The sequence below is a fragment of the Anser anser genome (genome assembly GCF_964211835.1).
Source record: "Anser anser genome assembly, chromosome: 4".
NCBI lineage: Eukaryota > Metazoa > Chordata > Aves > Anseriformes > Anatidae > Anser > Anser anser.
In genome coordinates this window covers 51,518,324-51,541,949 of record NC_139724.1, presented here as the reverse complement: position 1 = coordinate 51,541,949, position 23,626 = coordinate 51,518,324, and the positions used below count along the sequence as shown (strand labels likewise).

General features: G+C 40.9%; 2 protein-coding genes across 13 annotated transcripts in view; one reads left to right on the top strand and one right to left on the bottom strand.

The window, feature by feature from the left end:
- Positions 1-52: 52 nt before the first annotated feature.
- Positions 53-5,898, top strand: ZAR1 (zygote arrest 1). The gene is made up of 4 exons (XM_083835672.1): positions 53-877; positions 955-1,047; positions 1,119-1,193; positions 1,267-5,898. Exons 1-4 carry the CDS (start codon positions 77-79, stop codon positions 1,408-1,410), a joined length of 1,113 nt encoding a protein of 370 aa, XP_083691798.1. The 5' UTR covers positions 53-76; the 3' UTR covers positions 1,411-5,898.
- Positions 5,899-7,140: 1,242 nt separating this feature from the next.
- FRYL (FRY like transcription coactivator) overlaps positions 7,141-23,626 on the bottom strand; it is a 170,334-nt gene continuing 153,848 nt past the window's right edge. For 9 of the 12 annotated variants that reach the window (XM_083835651.1, XM_083835662.1, XM_083835663.1 and 6 more), the window contains 7 exons: positions 22,209-22,358; positions 18,392-18,490; positions 13,901-13,969; positions 10,450-10,467; positions 9,435-9,545; positions 7,861-8,057; positions 7,141-7,487 (listed from right to left, as the gene is read on the bottom strand). In XM_083835651.1, coding sequence (XP_083691777.1) covers positions 7,229-7,487; positions 7,861-8,057; positions 9,435-9,545; positions 10,450-10,467; positions 13,901-13,969; positions 18,392-18,490; positions 22,209-22,358 — 903 coding nt within the window. In that variant the 3' untranslated portion in view covers positions 7,141-7,228. The remainder of the gene's footprint in view (positions 7,488-7,860; positions 8,058-9,434; positions 9,546-10,449; positions 10,468-13,900; positions 13,970-18,391; positions 18,491-22,208; positions 22,359-23,626) is intronic. The other 3 variants (XM_083835653.1, XM_083835658.1, XM_083835659.1) reach the window with 1 other exon arrangement.

The window sequence follows — 23,626 nt, the reverse complement described above, 5'->3', positions numbered from 1 at the left end:
CGTCGGGGGCGGGGGGGGGGCCGTGCCCCGCCCCGGGGGTATTTAAGGCCCCCAGGGCAGCGGTGTGCCCGGCGCGATGTCGGAGGAGGCGATGGAGAGCTACCTGTACGCCGCCTACCCGCCGTACTCGTACCGCTACCCGCAGCCCAAGGGCAAGGCGGGGGCTGCGGGCGGCTGGCGGCCCAGGGGGGGCGGCTACTTCTCGGCCTACGGGGAGGCGGCGGCGGCGGCGGCCGAGTACTTCGACAACTACCAGCGGGCGCAGCTGAAGGCCATCCTGTCGCAGGTGAACCCCAACCTGACGCCGCGGCTCCGCAAGGCCAACACCAAGGAGGTGGGCGTCCAGGTGAACCCGCGGCAGGACGCCTCGGTGCAGTGCTCCCTGGGGCCCCGCACGCTGCTGCGCCGCCGGGCCGGCCCCGCCGCCAGGCTCCGCGAAGCGGATCCGGAGCAGGACCTGGAGCAGGATGCGGAGCGGTACGCGGAGCAGGAGCAGGGCAGCCCCGCCACCACCAGCACCCGCGCCGTGCGCTTCCCCCGCACCATCGCCGTGTACTCGCCCATGGCGTCCCGCAGGCTCACCGCCTTCCTCGAGGAGCCCGAGCAGGAGCCCCCGGCCGTCGGGGAGGAGGCGGCCGAGAAGCAGCAGCGGGAGGCGGAGGCGGCCGCCGTGCGGGCCAGCTGGGAGAAGCCCCCCGAGGGCGAGGCCAAGGCCGAGGCCGAGCCGCTGGGGCAGCGCCCGGCCGCCGCCCCGGGGCCGGAGGGGAGCCGGGAGAAGGAGGAGGAGAAGGAGAAGGAGCAGGAGGCGCGGGCGGAGCCGCCGGCAGCCCCCCAGAAGCGGGAGGCGGCCCCGGGCAAGACCCGGCTGCGCTTCCAGGTGAGGGGCGGCGGGGCGGGGAGCGGAGCGGAGCGGGTCCGGGACGGCCCCCCCCCGATAACTGCTGTCCCCGGCAGTTCCTGGAGCAGAAGTACGGCTACTACCACTGCAAGGACTGCAACATCCGCTGGGAGAGCGCCTACGTCTGGTGCGTGCAGGGCACCAACAAGGTAAGTTCGGCCCAGGGCCCCCCCATCGCCCCGCAGCCGCCCCCCACGCTGACCCCGTGCCTGCCCCGCAGGTCTATTTCCGTCAGTTCTGCCGGACCTGCCAGAAGTCCTACAACCCGTACCGCGTGGAGGACATCACCTGCCAGGTAAGGGGTGTCCCCCCTGCCTCGCCCCGACGCGCTCGGGGTCACAGCCACCGACCGCTGCCTCGCCCCGCAGAGCTGCAAGCAGACGAGGTGCACCTGCCCCGTGAAGCTGCGCCACGTGGACCCCAAGAGGCCCCACCGCCAGGACCTCTGCGGGAGGTGCAAGGGGAAACGCCTCTCCTGCGACAGCACCTTCAGCTTCAAGTACATTATCTGAGGGGATGGGGGTTTGCGTTGGTTTCGGGACTCTTCTACAAGACTGCAAGTAGAGCAGAGGTTTTTTGTTGTTGCTGTTACTGTTTGAAGGTACTTAGCGAGGTGTAGCTGGGAAAGCATGTGATTAAAAGTATTGCAAAGCACTCTCAGGTGATCGGGTGGGTTTGTGCCCAGCTCAGAGGGTTGCAACTTCCATAACTTGCATCAGGAAAGAGCCTACAACTAATGTTTTGCAAACTAGTGATGGTTTTGGCATCACTGTCTTGATGGTAGCACCTTGTAGAATGTCAGATGGGAAAGGGTGTTACTCCTCCTGCACTTGAAGTTCAACCATTTGAACATCAAAACAACACTTACAGTAGGCAGTAGAGCATCACTCGTGAACAAAATGTCCAGTTGCATTCACTTACTGGGCACACTGGTACTCCATGTAGTAAGTCTCCTGCACTTGCTGTTCGTCTCCAGATAATGATTGAGAGAAGTGCTCTGTGAGAGCTAGGCTGCTTCTGCTGGCACAGCTAGTTTGTGCCTGGTTCAGCTGGTGGTCTTGTGTTGTAGACTAGCGCCAAAAATGCTTGTGGTGGTCCTGATGCATCTTCAGGGACAGCTCTTAGGAAGCCCTGGGGAAGGGAGTCAGTGGTGTTACAGACTTCTGGTAAATAGATTACACATCTTTACTTCCACGGGGTTATCAGGAGAAGTGACCCTTCACAGGCTCAAAAGTTTGGCACTGCATCTGCCTGGCTTCCTTTTGTACCTGCAGATGACACACAAAGAAAGAGCTGTGCACTTGGTGGCTTACACTTAGTAGATCTAGAGGTGGTTTTGCTGCCTTCCATCAGGAAAGGACCAAACCCCTGCACCCTGCTGGGACTGGGCTTGGAGCTGGGAGCTCTTGGTATAGTGAAGGCAGAACCAGCAGTGTCCAAAGCCTGTTTTTGCTGTCAAGGGCAGTGGCCTCAGCAGGGAGGCAGCAGCGTTACAAGCTGACTGGCACCACAGAACTGCCACCTGAACAGACTCGTGAATTGGTTAAAAACCTACACCCTCTGCCTCATAGCTAAGGAGCTGGGTAAACTGATGGAACATGTACTTTCCTGAGAATGCTAATAAAGCTGTTAACTTCAAAATTAAGCATTATGCTGGCCTAAGCCTCTTGGAGAACTCTAAGGTAACTTCTCTTGGGAAAGACTGAATTCTCCAACAAATGGACCTGTGTCTGCACCTGGCTTGTGTGATCCCCCCCTAGCTAAAGAGAAAAATGGGGAAGCAGCCTGTTAACAGCTGCAGTAGCTGCTTCTCTTAAGGAAACTTGTATGGCAGGGTAGGCACATGTTGTCTTGTGCACCCAGGAGTGTCCATTTAGAGGGACAGGGTTAATTCTGTAGCTCATCTGGAACAGAACTCCTCTTGCTGTCAATTCCTGCTTTATTTTAACATGTCCCTTGAACTTACTGCAGTAGTTTCTCATAGTTCTGGCATTCAAATGTTTTGCAGTAAGGTATAATGAATCACCGCTGATTTATTGCATTGTAATCTTATTCTTGCTTCACTACTTGCTACAGCAGCCTAACTCATTCTGGGAATGAGTAGCAGACCCACCAACCCCAGAGCAGGAGCTGTTTCACCTCGTGCTTCCCCTTGAAGCACTTTCCCCACTATCGCAAAGGAATTATCCTTGCTTTACCAGCTCACTGGAAGACTTTAGGTTCCGTCCTTGCCATGTTCAGCTTGGAAAGTAGATGGGTGCCTTAATCCTGCCTGCAGCTCCAGTACTGGACGCAGAGGCAGGTCTGCGCTCTGCAGCCACCTACCCACAGGCTACCTCATCTCCCAGTAGTAATGGTGATCTGGGCTGCTTTTTTTTTGGTCGTTCCCTGAGCATATTTCCCTCAAGGGATGTTCATGTATTTTCCTGTTTGCCTCCACTCTAAGAGCTGCAGTTTTTCCTGATGAAGTGTGTGAGACTGACTGTTACGAGTGTTCACTGTGGTAATGACTTTGAGAAATCGTTTTGTGCCGTGTCAGTACGAAATGTTATGGCAGCTAACAGAAATAGGAGCAGTTGAGCACTTCCTACTCGTACAGATATCCTCACAAGCGTTGCTTTGAGGTTACTTGCTGTGAACAGGCCGACTCCTCTGATTATCAGTAACAGCCCGGAGTGGAGCTGAGCATGCCTCAGAATGGCAGTCTCTAGCAGCAGTTGCTGCTGTTTGAAGGTGTATAGCTGGAGGAGGAGCAGGTGCAGCTGGTCAGAGCTGCAGGTGAGCTTTAGCAGTGTTCAAGCAGCTGGCTGAGGGCTGGCCCGGCCTTCACCTGTTGTGAGGTCTTGGGCCTTGGAGGAGGGGGAGTGCAGTGGGCAGGGATATTAAACAAGCTTTCCTTCATGCCGTGGCATTCCTTAATGCTTAATGCAGCAGTAGCTCTGACTGCCATTCCTCTTACATAAATATATTCAGTGCTTTTACTTGATGCCACAGTAACAATTCTGTACCCTATTCTGCTTTACTGCTCTATCATGTCCTTGACAGCAGATGCTGTGTTATGGGCACTGGTTCCTAGATTCAGCAGAAAGAAGGAAAGCTGATTGTGACCTTCGTGATTATGCAAAGCAGGAAGGAACAGAGTTGTCAGTTCTTCAAAGATATCTTGAACTTGCCCTGTACGGCTTCTTCATGAAGAGTCTTTGCAGACATTAGCTCTATCAGTGCTGTATTCAGCACATATTACAGATGTCTGACATCTTGCTTGGTTTTAGACAGCCTTTACTACCGAGAGGCTTAGTACATACCTTGCTTGGGGTGGAGTGGCTGGGAAGCTGTGCAGAGGGAAGGATCTGGGGGTGTTGGTTAATGCTTGGCTGAACATGAGCTGGCAGTGTGCCCAGGTGGCCAAGAAGGCCAGTAGCATCCTGGCTTGTCAGGCATAATGTAGCCAGCAGGACCAGGGGGGTGATCATCCCCCTGTACTCTGCTCTGGTGAGGCTGCACCTCGAGTACTGCGTTCAGTTCTGGGCCCCTGACTACAAGAAGGACATCAAGGCCCTGGAGTGTGCCCAGAGAAGGGCTACAAAGTTGGTGAAGGGCCTGGAACACAAGTCCTGTGAGGAGTGGCTGAGGGAGCTGGGGTTGTTTCCTCTGGAGAAGAGGAGGCTCAGGGGAGCCCTCATTGCAAGGAAGATGTGGGGAGCTGGGGGTCGGCCTCTTCTCACAGATGACTAGTGATAGGACTAGAGGGAATGGCCTCAAGTTGTGCATGGGGAGGTTTAGGTTGGAAATTAGGAGAAATTTCTTCTCAGAAAGAGCAGTCAGGCATTGGGACGGGCTGCCCAGGGAGGTGGTGGTCACCGTCCCTGGGGGTGTTCAAGGAAAGGTTGGGTGTGGTGCTTAGGGACGTGGTTTGGTGGATGATGGTGGGGGGGGGGGGGTGGTTGGACCAGATGGTCTTGGAGGTCTTTTCCACCCTTAGTGATTCTGTGATACCTGGCACCAGGCAATGCAGTGTGACAGCTTATGCCCTAGTCAAGAGTGAGTAATTTTGGAGAAGTGGCAACCAGCAAGAACAGTACTCAACCTGGCTTAATGCTTTCCTGATGAAGAGGCTTGTGAGCAGCTAATAGCAAAGGACAGGACTCTGTACAGAACAAGCTGTGCAGTGGAAGTTTGGAAATACTTCTTAAACTTCTGTGAAAGAAGGAATATCCAGATGATAAGGTACCATGATTTCTGTTCCACAGGGCAGGTCCCATTTCTACTTTCCATTATAAACCAAGGAAGATGTATAAGGAATTACATATAGAAATTCAGGCTTAAGTTGCCTTACAAAACCTAATGTCCTCAGAAGATGTCTAGGAAAATGCTCTTGCATTGACAGGACATGAGGAAAAAGATGAGTTTGGGGCTCCCAGTCCTCCGTAGTCAGTGTTTAGGTAAGTACTTAAGCACTCCTAAAAGTATGGTATGTACTTCTAGCTTGTAAAAATACACAAGATGATAGATACAATGTCTTTTATTTTTACAAAAAAAAGCTGGTAAAAGATGATGTAAATAAAAGTGTAATGCACCACTAAATAAAACTACTTATCCCCCTGTAAATACTTATTTAATAATTAAGAACACCATCTACAGTACCACAAAACCATCAAAATAATTCAATTTTATCAGGGTCGGGGAAAAAAAATACAGTGATTATGGATGTGCCTTGACCAGTTACAGAGCTTGTTAGGATAACTACTGTCAGCAGTCCAACAGCGTGCACAGTGCCTTCAATTAATGTGTTTTAGCATAATTACATTTCTAGTGGGGTCCACTTCCCCCAAAAAGGCAGAGCTAAGAATTTCAATTCTACATTCTAAACTCTGGAATTAGAGCCCATTAAAAAAATCACAGTGGGTAAGAGATGTATATAAAAATACTGGGTGCTCCTTTCAAATCACAGGAATTGTGGGACTACATTCTTTATTTTTTTGTTTTATTTTTATTTTTTTTACAAAATGCTATTGGTTTCAACAGAATCCAGTTTGTTTTATGCTACAGACTTTGACACTGAACTATGAGTATATTGCCTGTTTGCATGGTTTGGTAGTCTGGTAGTCAGTCTTTTTTTCTCTATAGTCCCAATTCCTTAGGCTTAAGTTGAGTCATGAAGATGCATGTATGTGCATTGAAACTCTTTGAACCCTGCAGACTGCTCAGACTGCAAGTCATGTATGTGACTACCAACAGGGAGAATTTCTTCCCCTTCCCCTCATAGCTTTATACACCTACTGTCTTAACAGTGCATTGCACAAATTTACAAGAAAAATACTGTTTTTGCACTATACAGTTTCTAGAATATGTACAGAATAAAATAAGTTAACTTCTAATGAGAATTGCTGATGGGCAGCATATATCTTTAATATACATTTTAAAGTCTCTGCAGGCAGCTACTTTTTGGTTAGTTGTTATCAATATTTGTAACATAAGCACTGATCAGAGAACTGAGCAGCATTCCAATAAAGTTAACAGATATATTATTTCTTTTAGAAACACTGGGAAATCCCAGTTTAAAATATTATTAAATGTCCTAACATTTACACACTATGAGGATTAGATCTAATAAAATAAAATTTCTTCAAAAATAATCTTGCAGCTCTTTTAAGCATGCTCTGAGACCTTATTTAACAATCATCCATACCTTCAAAAAACAACTGTCACATAGCCATACATTCCAACTCACACACATCATTTCCTTGTTACAGACAACAAATGCAAATAAAACATTGAGAAGTCAATGGTTTTTGCAGTCAGAAGTCATCCTACTCATGTTTGACCGCACATTCTTCATGACATTGCAAAGTGTCTCAATAGGTATTAGTTGATGATTATATCTACTGCTGCTGGAAAGCCAGGAAGCATTGCAGGTCTTCAGCCAAAATAAACCAGCCTTGATTTTAGCCTCATCCCACCTGCGGCATTGGTTCAACCTTTAGAGGCTGTTACTGCAAACACCATTTATAGTTCTGTTACAACAGATAATAATGCATATGTATGCATTACATTTAAGCCCTTTTCCTTTCATGTAGTTTTTATACATATATTTAATTAAAAAAAAATACTACTGCCACACAGCTACCGCATAGAAAGAGCAGTCAAGTAAGATGTTAACTTCTATTTTTAGATTTTTACTTCTGATGAAACAATTTCTTCCTGTGATGAAACTGTCATTTTTCAGGATTGCTGGAAGGTAACATTTTTTTCATTCTTCTTTTAAATGAAAGGTGCTCGATAATAGTTCGAAGTGTCCTCAATATCAGTTCTTTTCTAAATGACAGCTGTTCAGAATCCAGTGCTCACAAGGTTTACTCCTGGTTTGATTTTCCCTAGAAGCCGATAGGATTGCACCATGCGTAGAGACTCTCGAATTTCTAGATTAAGTTCCATCAGCTTTGAGCTGGCCTCTGACATATCTTGGTTGGAGCCTACTACTGCAAAGCTACCAGTTTGACCAAGTGTCTGATGACGGAAATATATGTGCAACAGTGTTTGGATTGGGTCATCTTCAGAACTGCCAAAGATGTCATGGGGCCAAATGGATCTGTGAACACACAATTTGTATTTAAACATTAAAAAATGAAGTATTTAAATATTTAAGAGTTCTTAATACAGACATCTGAACAGAAGACATTAAAACACAAGAGGAACGTTTCTTCTGTAGAGTCCTAGTAGTTAACAGTATCATTTTTCTCAAAGACAAATTCTGAAGAACGAATATTACTAGAATTGCCTTTTTAAAATCACAAAATGTATATGAAGAAGTAATGAACAGTCATGAATCAACTGTTCTTGTCCTTTCAGTAAGAACATTTAGCAAGAGCTGAAAAAAATTGGAATAGTGCCCATCCCTATCTTTAAATTAAAAAGGTCCATTAGGAAAATCAGGGCAGAAAGCAAAATCCTTATGCATTTACCTGAAAGCCTTGACCTGTGCTACAGCTGACACAAACTCCTTGCTTCTCAGGGTTTCAATGAGAGAGTGAATTGCTGTTTCTGTGCTAGCTTGGGAAGCCTCTGCAATTTCAATTTCTTCGATGCCACTGTCAGATGCAGACTCAGCCTCTTTCAGACAGGTCTCCAGGACAGCAAGTTCTTCAGACATGTTTATGACCTAAAACAAATGCAAGAGTGAGCTTTTCTAGTTCAATTACATTTTTAGCCAAATTAACTTTCAGCAGATCAGAAACGTATGTTTTTCCTCCGTGTTGCAATCCTAAATGAGATACAGAAGAAGTAAATCCAAATATTTGCTTCAGTTGTTTAAGAATACAGCTAGTTTAACGACCCACGTATTTATGCCAGGTATTCATGCTTTCCTTGATGAAGTTTCCATCTTTGTCCTTTTAAAATTTGTTTAAAAAAATACATTTTTCTCCTCACATCACTTAATGACGATTAAATTGACATGAAGAATTAAACACTTTGGAAAGTACAACAGAAATTGTGTTATTACAAGGACGACCTAAACATGGAGGAAAAATCTGGAAGACTAGTAGCCCAGCAGAGTAACTGTAATGCAGCCAATGTATATAATAGTATCTTTGGCTTTAGTTCCAATGTATGAGTAAAAGACAAGGGCATACTCAGAATATGATTTACAGCTGACTTGGAAACTCAGGCAAGAAATGGAAGTGAGGTGATGCTGACCTTCCATAACATTCTCCACACAAAATGAACTGACTTATTTGCAGCCTCTACAAGAATCTGGAAATCTAAGTGAAGAACATGCATATTTTTTTTTCCTAATGTACTCCTAAACCAAAGACTTCCAGCCCTATTTTTTGTTTTCCTCCCTACTACATCAAGCAAGACATTTTTTTTAAAAATGCTACCTCTTTATTGCATTACAGTTCCAGGGCAGAATGTGAAAAGACATTAACAGCAGCATAACTCAGTCAGATTAACCTGATTATCGTCACATATGTACCACGTGTGCACAGCTGAATGACGCATTTCACTTCTAAAGTTAGTACACCTAAAAATCAAGCCCAAGACGTCCAGGATGCATTACTAAGTACATGTAGGTTGGGGGACTAAGGTTGCAGTGAAACTGAATGGTGGCTGATGCGATGCACTTATGCAATCAGTTGGTAGTAAGTTACTGTGTTTGTAACAGGAACCACTGGGGTGACGGAAAGGGGCTTCATCACAGATTCAATCTGTTGATTGAATTTGATGTACCTTGATTGCAGCTTGATTAGAATACACCAGGAGTGCTAGTGAAATATTTAAAGTCCTGGACTCCCTGCATTCCCGTCTATTTAAGAGCTTTCAGGTTGTACAAAAATCAACACAGATAATTGAATGTCTCAGAAAATTCTTGCAGGTTCTACTTAAATCTTTTGTTAATGGCTTATAAAACAGCTGGTACCCTCCTTCAGTTCACCCTAAAAAGATGTCCTGCTGACGAACACATTACCAAAGTATTTTAAATGGTTTGGCTTTGAAATGTCAACAATAAGTAGCTAAATGGCGTGATTTGCCTTACCTCCGCTTCTTTTTTGATTGTGTTTACTTGGCTGATAAGTTTGCAGTAGGCTTGGAACAGAAGCAGCAACTGGAAATGCAATTTATATAGCCTCCGACACAACTCCAGCTCCTACAAATGTAAACAACGTTATTATATTCAGAAAGTGCAAAACACCTGCAATCCAATACAAGAAGCAATAAATGACGACTTCAGTATAGAATGCGCAAAATTAAAAGTAGTTATTTGGTTACTGAAGAAAATGCCAAGAAGATTTGCAAGCTAATGTAGCAAGAAGCTAATGAAAAGCAGATGAAAGCTTCATCCAGTTCTAGATTTATAGGTAGCCTCTCTCACACAGGTTAAAAGTTCACTTTTTAATAAGTAGTCACATTTCCAAAAAGGAACAAAAAAAGTGATTCAAGAGGCACTTTAAAATGTCATGTTCCAAGACAGAATATCATACATACATCCCTTACTTCTATTGTTGAATTTTTACTGCTATAAATTCAAGAATATCCAAAAGAAGTAGTCGTCATCTCTAAGTATGCAATCTTTCATAACCACTACTAAGATATGTATAACCTGGTCTTTAGCTTACACCTGCCTGATGGAATAAGAGGGAAATATTTCCATTCTTGGATGTAAGAATAATGTTTCCTTTGTGAAACATAGCTCTGTTTCTGTTTTAGAAAATACAATGATATATTTTAAGGAAACAAAACAGCACAGTCTTGCTTCCATTTTTACGCATCTAAAACTAGTGGAGGTGCAGACTGTTAATACTGCTTTACATACAGACATAAAAGCTAATTCTAATGGAATAACCATCTCTAAGGTTCTACTAACTACAGGATCCTATTATCTACAAAGAACCAACAGTTCAATGCGTTAGGTTATGCAAAATTGAAGCACACAGCATTTTTGTAATAGTCTATGACAAGACATCACTATGTCACAAATGGACGAGACAGATGGAGACCAGTTGGTTGACTGGCATGGTTAAGTATTTGATAAATCAAGAACCATCACTTACTGCTAGAATTTCCATTTGCTAAGCAAGAAGATGAGCAGGTCACAAAAACACAAAGGAAGAAAAAAGATCAAGAATTAGTGTAGGAAATCATTTTAATTAGGGTAAAAGATGTCCCAGGCAAAATGGAGGATGAAATACAAGTAACACGCTCCAAATATACCCTTAACAAAAAAAAATAACAGACTGAAGTGAAATTACTAAGCACTTGCTCCTGTAACTAACAATAGATTAACACTGGCTTTGTTGTCCTACAACAGGAGTAACATACTTCACCTTACAACCCTTCCTGAGTCTTTACATAGTGTATAATCTTAAACGTATAAAAATTAAGAAATCAAAAGCAAGGATATTTAGGTCTGGATATCTGTCTTGTTACTTGTTCTGTAGCACTATAGTTTAAGCTTAGATAACGCTTTTTAAAATTTGAGATGCAATGTTAATTTGAATTCTGAACTTTTTTTTCTTGTTTTTAAGATTTTAGATTAGAAAATTCTTCATTTTGCTAAACTTTATCCTCAACACCTCATTGTGACAGTTTCGTGGCTTAATTGCACATGGTTTTACAAGCAATTTCAGAAAAATGTTTGGGAAAGAGAAACAGGGAGAGAAAACATCAGAAAACATATTCCTCAGGCTAGGGACAGGAAATTAACTTCTGTGCTTTGTACCGCACTAAGCATATTGATGGCATTTATGCCATGTACAATGGTCACACGTGTATGAAGATACAACTAATTCCTGATTCCAACAGGCAGAAGCAGATAAGCTTTATTAAGCACATAACTATACACTACATGTATAATAATTTATAGTGTACTTAAACTATAAACGTGTATTTTTGTTCTGTATTCTGTGCTATCATACACATAGTGCAATTATATAAGCAAAAACTTCTGAGGCACTGAACACTGCAAAGAGATACAATCTTGAACTGCCGAAGTCGACAAGGATTTTATTACTTATTCCAATGGAGCACAGAGAGTCAGACTTTGAGGAATGACAGGGTCCATTTGTTTAATAATTAGTCATTAAGACCCAGTGTTCTTCAAGCCAAGTCTTAATACTGCTGTAAGCCATAAATAAGCCTCCCCCAATCACACTGACAATTATTCTAAAAATTCAAGAGAGATTTTTCCTTAGGAATAGCATTATGCTGCTTCAGTGACTTTCACATAATACTTGACCAGTTGTCAAATAATCTGATTTTTCTACCTGCCAGTCCTGTAAGAACAGTGTAGCCTGAGTCCAGATGCATTCTTTCAGGCTTGCATGTACGTACTAATAGCAAAAATTCTATAATTAGGTTTACTTGCAAGACTGCTGGTAATACATGAGCCAGAACAGAGTTCACCTCACTATTCTTAGCTGTATTTACCACAGTGGTAAAAATTAGGAATAAAACCTTATGTTGTTAGTGAATGAAAAATGCGTGTTGAATGAAGCAGCCCTGCAGCCCTGTTTTTTCTGAGCCAGACAACATTTAAATATTTTTAGCATTAACTGGTTGACTGGATAGACTTAGCAGCCCCACGCTCCATTTACAAACACTTTTGAAACAATGCTCTTACACTTGGTAACTTCTCTATCTCCATGAAGGCACTGTAAAATTGTTGTGTATAAATTTATTACTAAAGGAGTATATGTTTATGAAGCAGAATAACAGGACTCAGCTTCCTCAATGGATACTATAAGTTAAAATGGTTTTAAATGAACCTGCAGTGCAAGGAGCACATGAAAAAATTGCCAGCGTGCCTTGTAGGCTAGGACTGAAACAAAACAAAACAAAACAACCAAAGAACAAATCCAAAACAGAACAAAACAAAACCAAAAAACCAACAAAGCAGGTCCCCACAAATAATCAGTAAGAACTGGTCACACAGCACCTTTTCTGAGGCTGTCTTTAAACACGGCCGAATTGGGGGGGAACGAATAAAACTTCCTCACTGACTGCTGCATTCTTTCTGTACGAGCTAAATGACAGACTGCGTGTGGCTTTCCCTCCCTTTCTTGTTTTGTCTCACTATATAGTGGGAATAGTAATATTTAACTTCATGGCAATGTTGTAACAGTTTATAACAGAGCCAATATAAGCAATTCTGAACTGAAATACATATAACTGAATACACAGACTGAAACACATAAATGTTGTTTTTTAAATCAAAATATAGAACATGTACTGTTTTGTAATACTGAGCGTTGTTACATATTTCTAAACATGTGCCAGCCAGTATATGAAGACGTAAAACAAGTGTAAAATATACCAAATATGATTTTTGCAAAGCAAAAACCCTTGCAAGTGGTAGCTAGCTTGTGAGTAATTATTTTGCCTTATTACTCATGCTTAGCTACATAAAACATTTTAAAAACACGTAGTATTGATGTGATATAACAATCATCACTACACTATCACACATATAATTACTCTAAAAATGCAAATAATTTTGTTTATATAAATATATATGAGACTAAATGAAAACTGTATGAAAGAAGCAGTTCACGTATACAGTGGAAATTTCTGTTGCTGAACACCACATTTTCAGCAGCAGAAATGTAACTGACTGTATCAATGAGTAAGCTTGACTGAACAGAAGGAGTAAAATTTTTCCTTCCTTAGCCTGAAGTTGGGATTTTGTCAAGGTGTCGTTGTGAAAATGTGAGCTAGCCTGCTATCTACAATTCTACTTTCTTACATGTTTCACTGTTCTTATTACAGGCCTCTAAATGGCAGATTCCTTGTACATACTAATGGCAGGTTTTGGATCTGCCTTTTTTTTTAATTTACATTGTCAACATTATGCAGCTATTGTTTAAACAAAAAAGTCCTGGTCCATTTGGGGAAAAGCTGTCACTTACTATAGCAATTAGTAATGTTAAACATAGATGATGTCATGCAAATACATACAAAATACCAAGCTAATAGTAACAGGTCACTTCACCTGCTAGACGACAAAATGTTGTGTTGACAAAAATGTTTCATGAAATTTTTGCGATCCTGCTACTTTATTCCTTGTTCCTTTCCACCCAAACAACAGCTCCAGAAAGGTCATACATATTTATATAGTACTAATTATATTAAATTCAGTAGAGGTTTTTGGCTAGACAATTTATCTGAGCTTGTAAGCAGAAAGCTAATCTTTTTTCTTCTAGAAACAGCTGCATAAAAGTGGACTTGCTGGTACACAGATGGTATCTAGTCTGCTTATCTACTCAGTGTTATTAAGCCTAGAACTGAAGACTGGTCGCCAGCTTTTATTAAAAAGAGCCCATTTTATTAGACCACTACTTCATAAGAACCTGAGTTTCCAAAAGATAGTATGATAACTGAAATGAAAAGCTTTTCATACAATTTTAATCTCTCTGAAAATGTTGGGGTTTTTGTGCAACAGATGTAAGTATGTTTTAAAATCTCATATCCACAGACTCACAAATGAGATAAATGAGATGCACCTACCTGGGCATCCGTGTTAGTGCCATGAATACCATCATCAGTACCAAATGTTCTTTTGCAGTCATCTAGCCACTGCAAAAAAACAAACAAAAAGATTAAATGTCTTCTGAAATAAAACAAACAGAAGACTGTGGTAAAACTGCTTCAGACACTTCAGTGAGTCTTGGATATTCTCAGACTATGTAAGAAATTGTGATATGAAAACAATTGTTCACCAATGTTGTTTCCACTATTGATTTCCACCCTGATGTATCACGTTGCAGTTTTTGTTGCATCCTTTCTGTTGCAAATTTCATGCACCTTCATTATCCCAGATGGGGATAGCACACTTCAATATAATTTGTGATTAAATTTGAGTATTGTTATACGGAAACATGGAGAAGGGGGGCAGAAAAATGGCATTCATTAAGTGAGTTCCTATTTTCTCTTTACTTGCTGCTCAAGGTTTGCACCAACATGACTTCCCGGTGTTTAAAATATACCACTGATTCAAATTACGGAGTAAGAGTAAGCCTGTTGTATTTCTTTGGACTATTTTAGCAACAGCAGGAAATACAGTTCTGTTGTGTAACTAGAAGCAAGTGCAGGTTTACTAGATGGAATGAAAAAAGCAAATCCTTCAGTGGGAGTTTAGCATTGCCTCTGGTTTACACAAGCCAGGGAGATGAAGCATTCTCACATTACACAATGCGAACACATAGATTTCACCCTCTTCCGTAAGTACAGGGCTGTATTCACCTCCAATTCCTATAGTGCACAACAAGTATTATTAATTTCAGTGGATAATCTCTTCTTCTAGCTTTGAACAACCACAGAAATTTAAAAGTGTTAATATAAAGCATCTGAGGGATCAGATATGTTCTTCTTGGACAATGTGACCTTGTCATCTCATCTACAGACTGCTCAGCATATTCTTCTGTACAGTGAAAACAGCAGCAAGCATGAGGTAATTTGGGCATTAGTGAAATAGTAACACGTCATGTCGAGATAAAGTGCAGATTATCTTCTGAAATGAAGAACGGGCTCTATACATCCAAGAAAGAATAATTCAGAATACCATGTGCTTTCTATCATAAGTCTCACAGGAAATCTTAGTGACCTTTTTCTAACCTCTGTCTGATGCAAGAAAAAGAAAAATGTGATTTACCATCTGCTCAATTTAATAAAGGTTACTTAGTGAATTAACCAGGCCTGTGTGCTTATCAAGACGAGAAATGGAATTCTCTAAACACTGTGGTGTCAGCTTCAATTAGTGACATGGATACCGACGTACACAGCAGACCTCATTTTTCTTTTTATCTGACAGCATTCATCGGTAATAATGGAATAGGTTTGCACTGGAACAACTGCAACAAAAACAGGGAAGCTAGTAGTTGCTTTCACACCCTGCCCTTTTAAGATTTTTTTAAAATCTTAATACCAGACTCAGTAAAGGCTATGCCTAGAATTTTATGATACATAACCTTGTATTTTCTACTTATCTGATTCAGTATCTTGGTCCCTAATATACAAGTCAAAAGCAGCTTCCCTGCCAGGGAACAGAATAGCCACCAGAAAGGTGACAAAATTCATTTGTTATTATTTTTGCAAAGAATGTATGTTCAGCACTGCAGAAAGACCTACGCTTTCTGTTTAGGAGCAAAAATAGATTGTGTGACAAAATAATCTTCTTTATATGCTTGCTTTACACCAATCTGTTTTTCCTCAGGTATCTCCTACAAAGGTGTAGGGTGAAAAATATAAGATAGCGAAGTTTGTGATTCCTCTTGGTCATAGCATAGGTTGGTCTGCCAGATTACCCCTAAGGCAGACATCCCCCCAAATCCTGTATTACAGATATGTTTCTTATTTCAGTGCAGAGATAAGAGTTTCAAGCGACTGCAGCCCAAGCCTCTTACTGTTTTGAATTTGATTCACGTGAATGGGAATGCCAATACTGTACACGGCACTGATAGTGACAAACAGTGTCTATTATGGCAATTTTTAAGTAACAATTTTTCATTAAGGTTAATGTAAAGATTTTTCCAGTGGTCAATTCTAGAGGATACTAGATGTGAATTTTATTTATTTAAATGTTTGTTAATTTGTATTTACCTGATTAGACAATGTCCCAGCCAATTTAGTATGATCATTTTCTGCATGTTTCTAAGAAAAAAATGAGGATCTGCAACAAACTCATTATGTATTTTGCCTTAATACTTTCAGATTGAACAGGATGTGTGTCACAATTGGTTGAAATTACAAGAAAAAAATATGACTTGAGAATGTCTCTTTCTATCATTCCCTATATTCTGTTCAATCGGATAGAGTAAGAAAACAAGGGAAGCATCTGAGAATTAGCTCTGGAGGACACTCAGTCTATATATATTATATAATACACACAAAAATTGAGGATTAAACACTAAAGAAATAAATCCTCCTCCATGGTACTTCTTCTTTCTATTTGTGAATGATTAAAGAAAAATAAAACCTGGCAAAATGCTCTCAGCTATTTCACAACTCCTTTGATCCAGAGAAACCTTTTTCCTGCTCCAGTCATTCACAAATACTGTGGCAGAAGACAAGCTGACTACAGAAACATTACGAGACACCCTTCTGACAGTTTCACTACAGAAAATAAAACATTCTTTCACTATGACATAATGACAGAGGCCACCAAACTGATATCCAAAGTAAAATAAAATGTAAACAAGCTCATAATATCCAGCACGGATTTATATCTGTATGACACACTGCAGAGCAAAACTAGTTAAAAAATAAGTTGAGTGAATTCATAGCCATCTAAAAGAGAAACAATTTTAACTCATCACCCTTTGAGACAAATGAACAAAACAAGAATATTTCTTATTGCTAAGACAAACCATAGGCTAAATGAGGAGTATGTACAAGCTGAACTCCTCAATGTCTGGAAGGCCACTGTTGGCACCTGACTTCCTCTCTATTTACTCTGCCTCAACTTTCCTGTCTGACTATGGGGCAAATCAGTTAGCCTCGGTTGGGCTCTCTAAAATGAGCAAAGAAATATATGGCTTTGTTACAGGACTTATGCGCTGGAGGTTGTCAAACATTAAATATTATATGGAATAAGGTAATCTTGGTCATTGGATGAGGGCTTTGTTTCTGATCAAGCCTAAATGGCAAAACATAGCTCATTATATTAGACCTCATGAATTAAGTCTCCAAACAAATTGTTATTGCTACATAGCAGGGCAAAAAATGCAGCATCTCTTTTGCAGAAATACTGGCTTGGGTCCTAAAAGCAGTTCATCTCTATTAACACAATACTGTGTGGCATGCTTTAGCCTTGGTTTTAAGGAAACTACATTTCCACAGAAAAAGTAGATGGCTTTTCTAGTCAACAGATCAGCTGTCAGCAAACTTTACAAGGCACAGGCTGTAGCTTCTTAATAAACTCAGTGCAATCAAGAAACAGGGAACCACCTGCAAAACACAGCTCAGCCAAGATGCCATGGCTTGAATTCTGGTTCTGTTCTGCATCACTCAGACTTGCCTGTGTGGCCACTGTCACTGCCTGATAGGCTGCTGGCATCAGTAATAAATTCCTTCAAATGCATGTTTAACTTTCCTAAGGATCATTTTCTCTCTACAGCAAAAGCCTCATATATTCTCTCTCTGTAACCTGCAAAACAGACTGTAGATCCATGTTTTCTGCTGTTTCTTGAAATATAAATCTTATCTGTTTCAGTTTTCTGAAGTTATTGTTTTCCTTCCTAAACTTCACACAAAGGTTCAGAAAAAGAAATACATATACTGTTGCTACAGAAATTTTAAACTTTTAAAATTTTTGTTTCTTTGCACAAAAAATACTACCACTAACATATACCTTGAAAACTAAACGTGTTTTTCTAATTAATTATATAAATGCCAGTCTAAATTGCATCCAGTTCCAGGATGAGAGACCTGATGTTGCTTGTTAAGCCCCCATTACAGTCAGTGGAGATCCAGTCAATAAAAAGTCGTCTAAAGACCTCAGCTGAGCAGCAAGCTGATATCTACATTAGGATAAAATACATTGTTCTCTTGGTTTCTTTTACTGTATTGACTTGATCCTTGAATACCATGGGTGTTAAGCCACTTAATTCGCATAAAGATAACTATCTATATATGTCTTAACCTGGAGGTGAATACCACTCTGCCAGACTAATCAAGAAAGCTGGTACTTTCATAAGAAAAAAATATATATATATTCATGTTAAATATTAATCCTTTTTCCCAATTCTAGCATGTTTATACAATGTTATATATTCAAAGTCAATTCCAGAATTACATGCAACAAAACCAAGTCACATGTAACAAGAAAAAAAAAACAGGTTCAGGTTATACACAGAACAGTAGTGAGAAAAGGAAACAGGATTTTAATTCAGATTTTATACAGTTTACTTGAGGTATCTGTGTTGAGGGATAAAGACCTGGAACAATTTCTTGATGAATATGTTCTAATGTTTTTTGGTTTGAAATACAAAACAGACCCACCTGTTCTGCAGCCTCTCTTTTGACATTATAGGTATCTAAGTGTTCTTGGAGTTCTAGAACGCTGAACTTCAATGTTTCTAGCAGGCCACAAGACATTAGCTGAAAGATAAAATCAGTAAGATAGCGTCTGATTATAATCTACATAGTCCAAAATGTAAATAATTGTACAATACGAAATTTCAAGGCCACACTTGGAAAAAGCAATCAAATTAAAATCAGTTAGGTACACACTGATTTAGTGCTGGATCAGCTCAAGCAGTGAACTGTTTTGACCCCAAAATAAGGGCATTACCTAGTCAAAAACTGAATGAGAGATTTCAAATGGGCTTTTTCAAAGCTTTTTCAAAAAGAATAATATCTTTCAGACACACAGACAGTATAAATAAGATAGTCTGCCACAAGAAAAATACATTGCTGGATTTCTCCTGTAGCAACCTAAGGAGCATCCAGTGAGATTTACTTCCCCTTCTCAATATGCCAACTATACCACCAGCACAGCCTTTGGTCTCTACAAGCCAGGAACTGTCAAAGCAAAAACTGTTGGATATTTGAGGAACTTTCTACCACTGATGAATTTTCCCATTTTCAATACGGTTTCAAAATCTCTTTTTCCCCTCAGGAGCTGCTATCTCAGCTTTGCTGTACACCATTTCTCCCTGGAGCTGTATTTCCACTTAGTTTAGGTTTTCTTATTAATCCTTCACCTATTGCTTCCCGTAATAACCATGCCATTAATATGATGCTTTCTTGCTCACACCAGTCACCCCTTGCGCACATTAAGAGTTCTGTTCTTATCTCTAATCCCTGGTGCCTGGTACCTCTTGGTCAGCTTGCAAGTACACATACAAGTCTGTTATTACAAACTTGGGGCATGGGGAGTGACTATCCCCAGTTACTCAGTAGGGTTGGGAATGATGCTAACATGTATTTCCAAGTGCTTCAAGACTATTATTCTGCCACCACACTAAGACACTCCCAGCCTCAATGTCTGCATCAACTGAAAGGCAAATTATGTCTCTGTGGCACAATTCCAGTCTGTACTCAACATGTACAACAACATGGAAATGCAAGGAAAACACTGGGCAGCCGGTATCAGCAAGAGGACAAAATCACTCCTGAACCAGTGCTTTGAGGTTGCATGCATGAGTAGATATCACAAAACCAAAGATTTGTGCATCAACGTTATTTCAGATTAGCCATTCTTTCTTAGTGAGAATTATTCTGATAAACAAGTTGATTACATTATTTGGAAAGGGAAGATTTATCTATACGGTAATATTTGCCAGGGTAACAACACTGTGAATGTTGTGAGTGAACGTGTGTAAATACACGTGTACTCTAAAGTCAACCCACTTTGTATTGGGTTTATGTGGCAAAGGGTTGGGAGCAGGGAGGCAACAGGGGAGCTGCAGCTGCCCCACATCAGATCAAAGCCAGCTCCAGCCGGCTCCAAATGGAACCCCACTGCTGGCCAGAGACGAGCCAGCAAGTGACAATGAGTGGGCCCCTTGGGGAGCACATTAAGAAAGGAGCCCCCGGTGGAGCAGGTGGATGTGGCCTGGACCTGGAGGAGGCCGCGGCCCATGGAGAGCCCCCGCAGGAGCAGGCCCCAGGCCGGAGCTGCAGCCCGTGGAGAGGAGCCCACGCAGGAGCAGGGGGTCTGGGGGGAGCTGCCGCCCGTGGGGGACCCGTGCTGGAGCAGTTTGCTCCTGGGGGATGGACCCCGTGGTACGGAGCCGTGTGGGAGCAGTTCTTGAAGAGCTTCTGCCTGTGGGCAGCTCCCACAGGCTCAGTTCGGGAAGGACGGCATCCCGTGGGAGGGACCCCATGTGAAGCAAGGGCAGGGAGTGACGCTGAAGGAGTGGCGAGACGAAGCATCAGGGACTGACCGCAGCCCCCATTCCCCATTCCCCTGCACCTCTCAGGGGGGAGGAGATAGAAGAGGGTGGTTGGGGGTAAGGTGTTTTTAGTTTGCTTTTAATTTCTCACTGTTCTAGCCCACTAGTGATAGGTTAAAAATTATATTAACCTCCCTATGCTGAGTCTGTTTTGCCCATAATGATAATTGGTGAGTGGTCTCCCTGTCCTTACCTCAATGCTTTAGCCCTTACCATCCTATTTTCTCCCCTTTTTCCTTTGGGGAGGGGAAGTGAGAGAGCATTTGTGGTGGAGTTCAGCTGCCCAGCAGAGTAAAACCATCACACACTTGTGTATACTTCTATATATGTATATATTCTTTTATGTGTAGCATTATATATACATATATAAATATATGTATATGTACACACCCATGCTGTTCTAAATATGCACTGGTATAGCTCTTGTTATGTCTTCTTATCCAAAATAAAATTTCTCTTTTGGTTCATTTATACTGCTTTTAAAGTGGCATAAGTTTAAACACATTATGCGTGGTTCCCCTGAAATGCACTGTCCTTATCATGCTCTTTTAGTCCCCATATTCCAAAGCAAGACCAAAAGAGCAGAGATGCCCCTTAGCAACAAGGAAAAAAGCAGGTCAAGAGAAGAGCCTCACACTGAGTCAAGCCAAAGATCAATCTACCTCAGCCTCCTATCTGACAGCATTTAATAGCAGCTGCTTAAGGAAGGGCGAAACAGGGCAAATATGTAGTGAACAATTTGCTCATGTTCCAGAATGCTTTCTTAGCCTCGAACACCGCGTTGCTCTATGTATTCAAAAACCTACTCAGGGCTATTTCTTTCATGATTTTGTTTAGTTGCTTTTTGAAAACATGAACACTATGCTATAAAGAAGCATGGGGTTTCGGATGTTGGTTATGAAGAACCACCTCTCTTTGGTTTTCTGTGTTTTCTAAGCCACTGCTAGCTTAATTTGATCCCCTTCAACATCAAATAAGAAAGCTATATAAACATTTATGTACAGCTAACATTATCTCCTAAATGGCTGAAAAATCTTAGCCTGCATACTCATGTCTTCCTTATATGGAAGCCACTCCACACATCTCATAATCCTGATTTTTCTTGAAACCATTTCCAGTTCAACAGTGTATTATTTGGGAGCAGTGGACAAGAACTACCCAAAACATTCAGGATGTAGGGCTATCAGGCATATGTACATTAGCTTAATGATGCATTTTGTTTTGCTGTCTCTTTTCTTAATTACACTAGCAGTTCTGTTGTTTTGTTTTGACTGCCCCAAAACTTTGAGCTGATTTCTCACATCAGTATTTATTATAACCCAAGATTTCAACTTGCATAACAACAAACCATTCAAAGGCTTCATTACTTGTAGTTAGAAAGTCTTTTTCAGGCATCATAGAATATAAGCCCAGACAACACAATTAAAAAAGGCAAAGATGCTACGGGGTAAGTGGTCTTTGAACAACAAGATGAAAAGGATACAGAATAAATATGAACGAGCAAGAAAGTTGAAGAACAGCAAGGGAATTTAAACAATATCTAATCAGTTTACTCGCTGTTAAAGCTGGAGGTTTTTTATGGGTTGGGTTTTTTTTTTTTTTTTTTTGAGAAAATGGATTTCATACTTGTGTTTTCAAGTGTTTATGATTCATAGTGGCTACTAACGTTTTAATTCCTTCCTAATTTCATTTATTAAAAAGCATCCTTTTTTTTTACATCCCATAATTATTCAGATAATGTTTCAACCACCGACATAAGCACAACCTTTCAAAAGGCAAAAATATAATTAACATTTTATTCAAACCTTTGACAATGTTCCCAAGCATTGCTATTTTTCTAATGTTAAATCATCATTTTATATTTTACATAAAAATGTGTAAGTAGACTTGTATTTAAGCATTAAATTTGAGATTTTTACCGTTTCTGCATCCACAAAGACTGTTGGGCATTCTGAACATAACATCATCACTTCCAGTGAACTTTTAAATTTCTTTCCAATGCGTTGTAGACTTTCACCAAGAAAGCTGACTGAATCATTTGTTATAGCAACAAACTTCCTTTGAATGCTCTAGAAAGCAAACCAGAAAAAAACATTAACTTTATAGCACTACTCTCCTCATATGGTGGTTTAGATTAAGTATTTCAAGGCAAATTTCCATTACGACAGCATAGTTTTAGACATTAAAGTACAAAGTAATATATAATTTGTGTATTTATGTAAAACTAGCTCTGAAAAAGTAATACATGAATAAGTAAAAGAAAACAGCATGTAACTACAAAGATATTTATTCCTTTCATATCTAGTCCTTTAACATCAGGATATCTGAATGACTATTTGTCTTTGTGCAGTACAAATAGTAGTTCCATTGATTTTCAAGTGCTTGTGCAAGGTTATACACAGGATTTTATGAGTCAGGGTAAGACCTGTGTAGTATCACGTGTGCCCAAAATTGTCACCTCCAAGGTGTTTCACCTTCTTCAAAAAATCAGTCCTATGTATATCATGTTCAATTACACAGACTGTAGGCATGGCCTAACCTGACACTTTGCTATACATTATTTCATAAACTTAGAAAGTTACATGTAGAATAAAGTTATATGAAGATGATATTTATGGCTGCAAAGTTAAACACAGTAAGTAGGATAGAATAGAAAGATGCAGTCAAACAAGGCCTCCAGGGTCTCATTTTATTATTTTAACCCTTCTTTGTGTTCTGTAACAACTTCTTAGGAATGCATCTTTGCCCAGACTTCAGCCTTGTGTTGCTGTTTCCCATTCTCCCAGAGAACGTGCCTTTCCAGCTGACTGATGGCTACTCTGTCAAGCCATAAAAGGTTTTGCCTTTCCTTCCAGTGCCCTCTTTAATGAGCATAAGAGAATATGAAGTGCTGTGTAACACTCCATTTTCACCACTTTCAAAAAATGAATGGTTGTATAAAGCAGCTAAACTTAGCTATTATACAGATAAACTAAACCCCGATATCTAGATAAAGCAAGATGTCAGAAGTCTAAAGCTAATAACAGAAATTTCACAGCACTGTGGCAAAATACTTAATTCTACAAAAAAAAAAAAAGAAAAGAAAGAAAAAGGGTTATTCTGTGAATAAGGCAGAGTATGAACTCCTCACACACAAATTACTTCGTGGTACTGACCCTAAACCTGCTCATGGGATAAAATGGTAGTATGGTAAAACAAAGCAAGCCTTTCACTGAGAAGTTTATTATGGCATACCAAACAGCAGGCAAAACTAGCTCTGGAGAAATAAGAAAGGGTTGGAGACAGAAGGTCTTGGTTTGTAATACTGAATCTGCTATTAGCTCACTTGGCATTTTGC

Excerpts from the sequence above, each read along its gene's own strand:
- ZAR1 (XM_083835672.1), top strand. The coding sequence starts at position 77 with ATGTCGGAGGAGGCGATGGAGAGCTACCTGTACGCCGCCTACCCGCCG. Across the intron at positions 878-954 it reads AGACCCGGCTGCGCTTCCAG|TTCCTGGAGCAGAAGTACGG; the intron begins GTGAGGGGCGGC and ends TGTCCCCGGCAG. Across the intron at positions 1,048-1,118 it reads GCGTGCAGGGCACCAACAAG|GTCTATTTCCGTCAGTTCTG; the intron begins GTAAGTTCGGCC and ends CCTGCCCCGCAG.